Source organism: Buceros rhinoceros, unplaced genomic scaffold (genome assembly GCF_000710305.1).
Source record: "Buceros rhinoceros silvestris isolate BGI_N320 unplaced genomic scaffold, ASM71030v1 scaffold23664, whole genome shotgun sequence".
Classification (NCBI taxonomy): domain Eukaryota; kingdom Metazoa; phylum Chordata; class Aves; order Bucerotiformes; family Bucerotidae; genus Buceros; species Buceros rhinoceros.
Window position 1 is genome coordinate 1,727 of NW_010406831.1, and position 250 is coordinate 1,976.

General features: G+C 61.2%; 1 protein-coding gene across 1 annotated transcript in view; it reads right to left on the reverse strand.

The window, feature by feature from the left end:
- Nucleotides 1-250, reverse strand: part of ALPK3 (alpha-kinase 3) — a gene marked incomplete at both ends in the record, with an annotated part of 12,116 nt that overhangs the window by 1,723 nt on the left and 10,143 nt on the right. Inside the window, 1 exon segment of the mRNA XM_010134274.1 lies at nucleotides 7-241. Coding sequence (XP_010132576.1) covers nucleotides 7-241 — 235 coding nt within the window.

Consider the following 250-nt stretch of genomic DNA (forward strand, 5'->3'; position numbering starts at 1 on the left):
GGGACAGAGGGTGGGGGTGGGGGGGGGGTGCGGTGTGGGAGTCAGCTGGAGGATGCTGCCCGAGGGTGCCCACCTGGATGGTGATGTCATAGTTCTTCTCGACAAGGCTGTTCTCGCTCTTGGTCCCAAAGACAATGAAATTGTGCACTTTGATGACGCAGGTGCGGCCAGACTCAAAGAGGGGCTCCAGGCCATAGATGGCTCTGGCGCGGCAGGCTTTGCGCGCGGAACCGGCATACCCCTCCAAAGT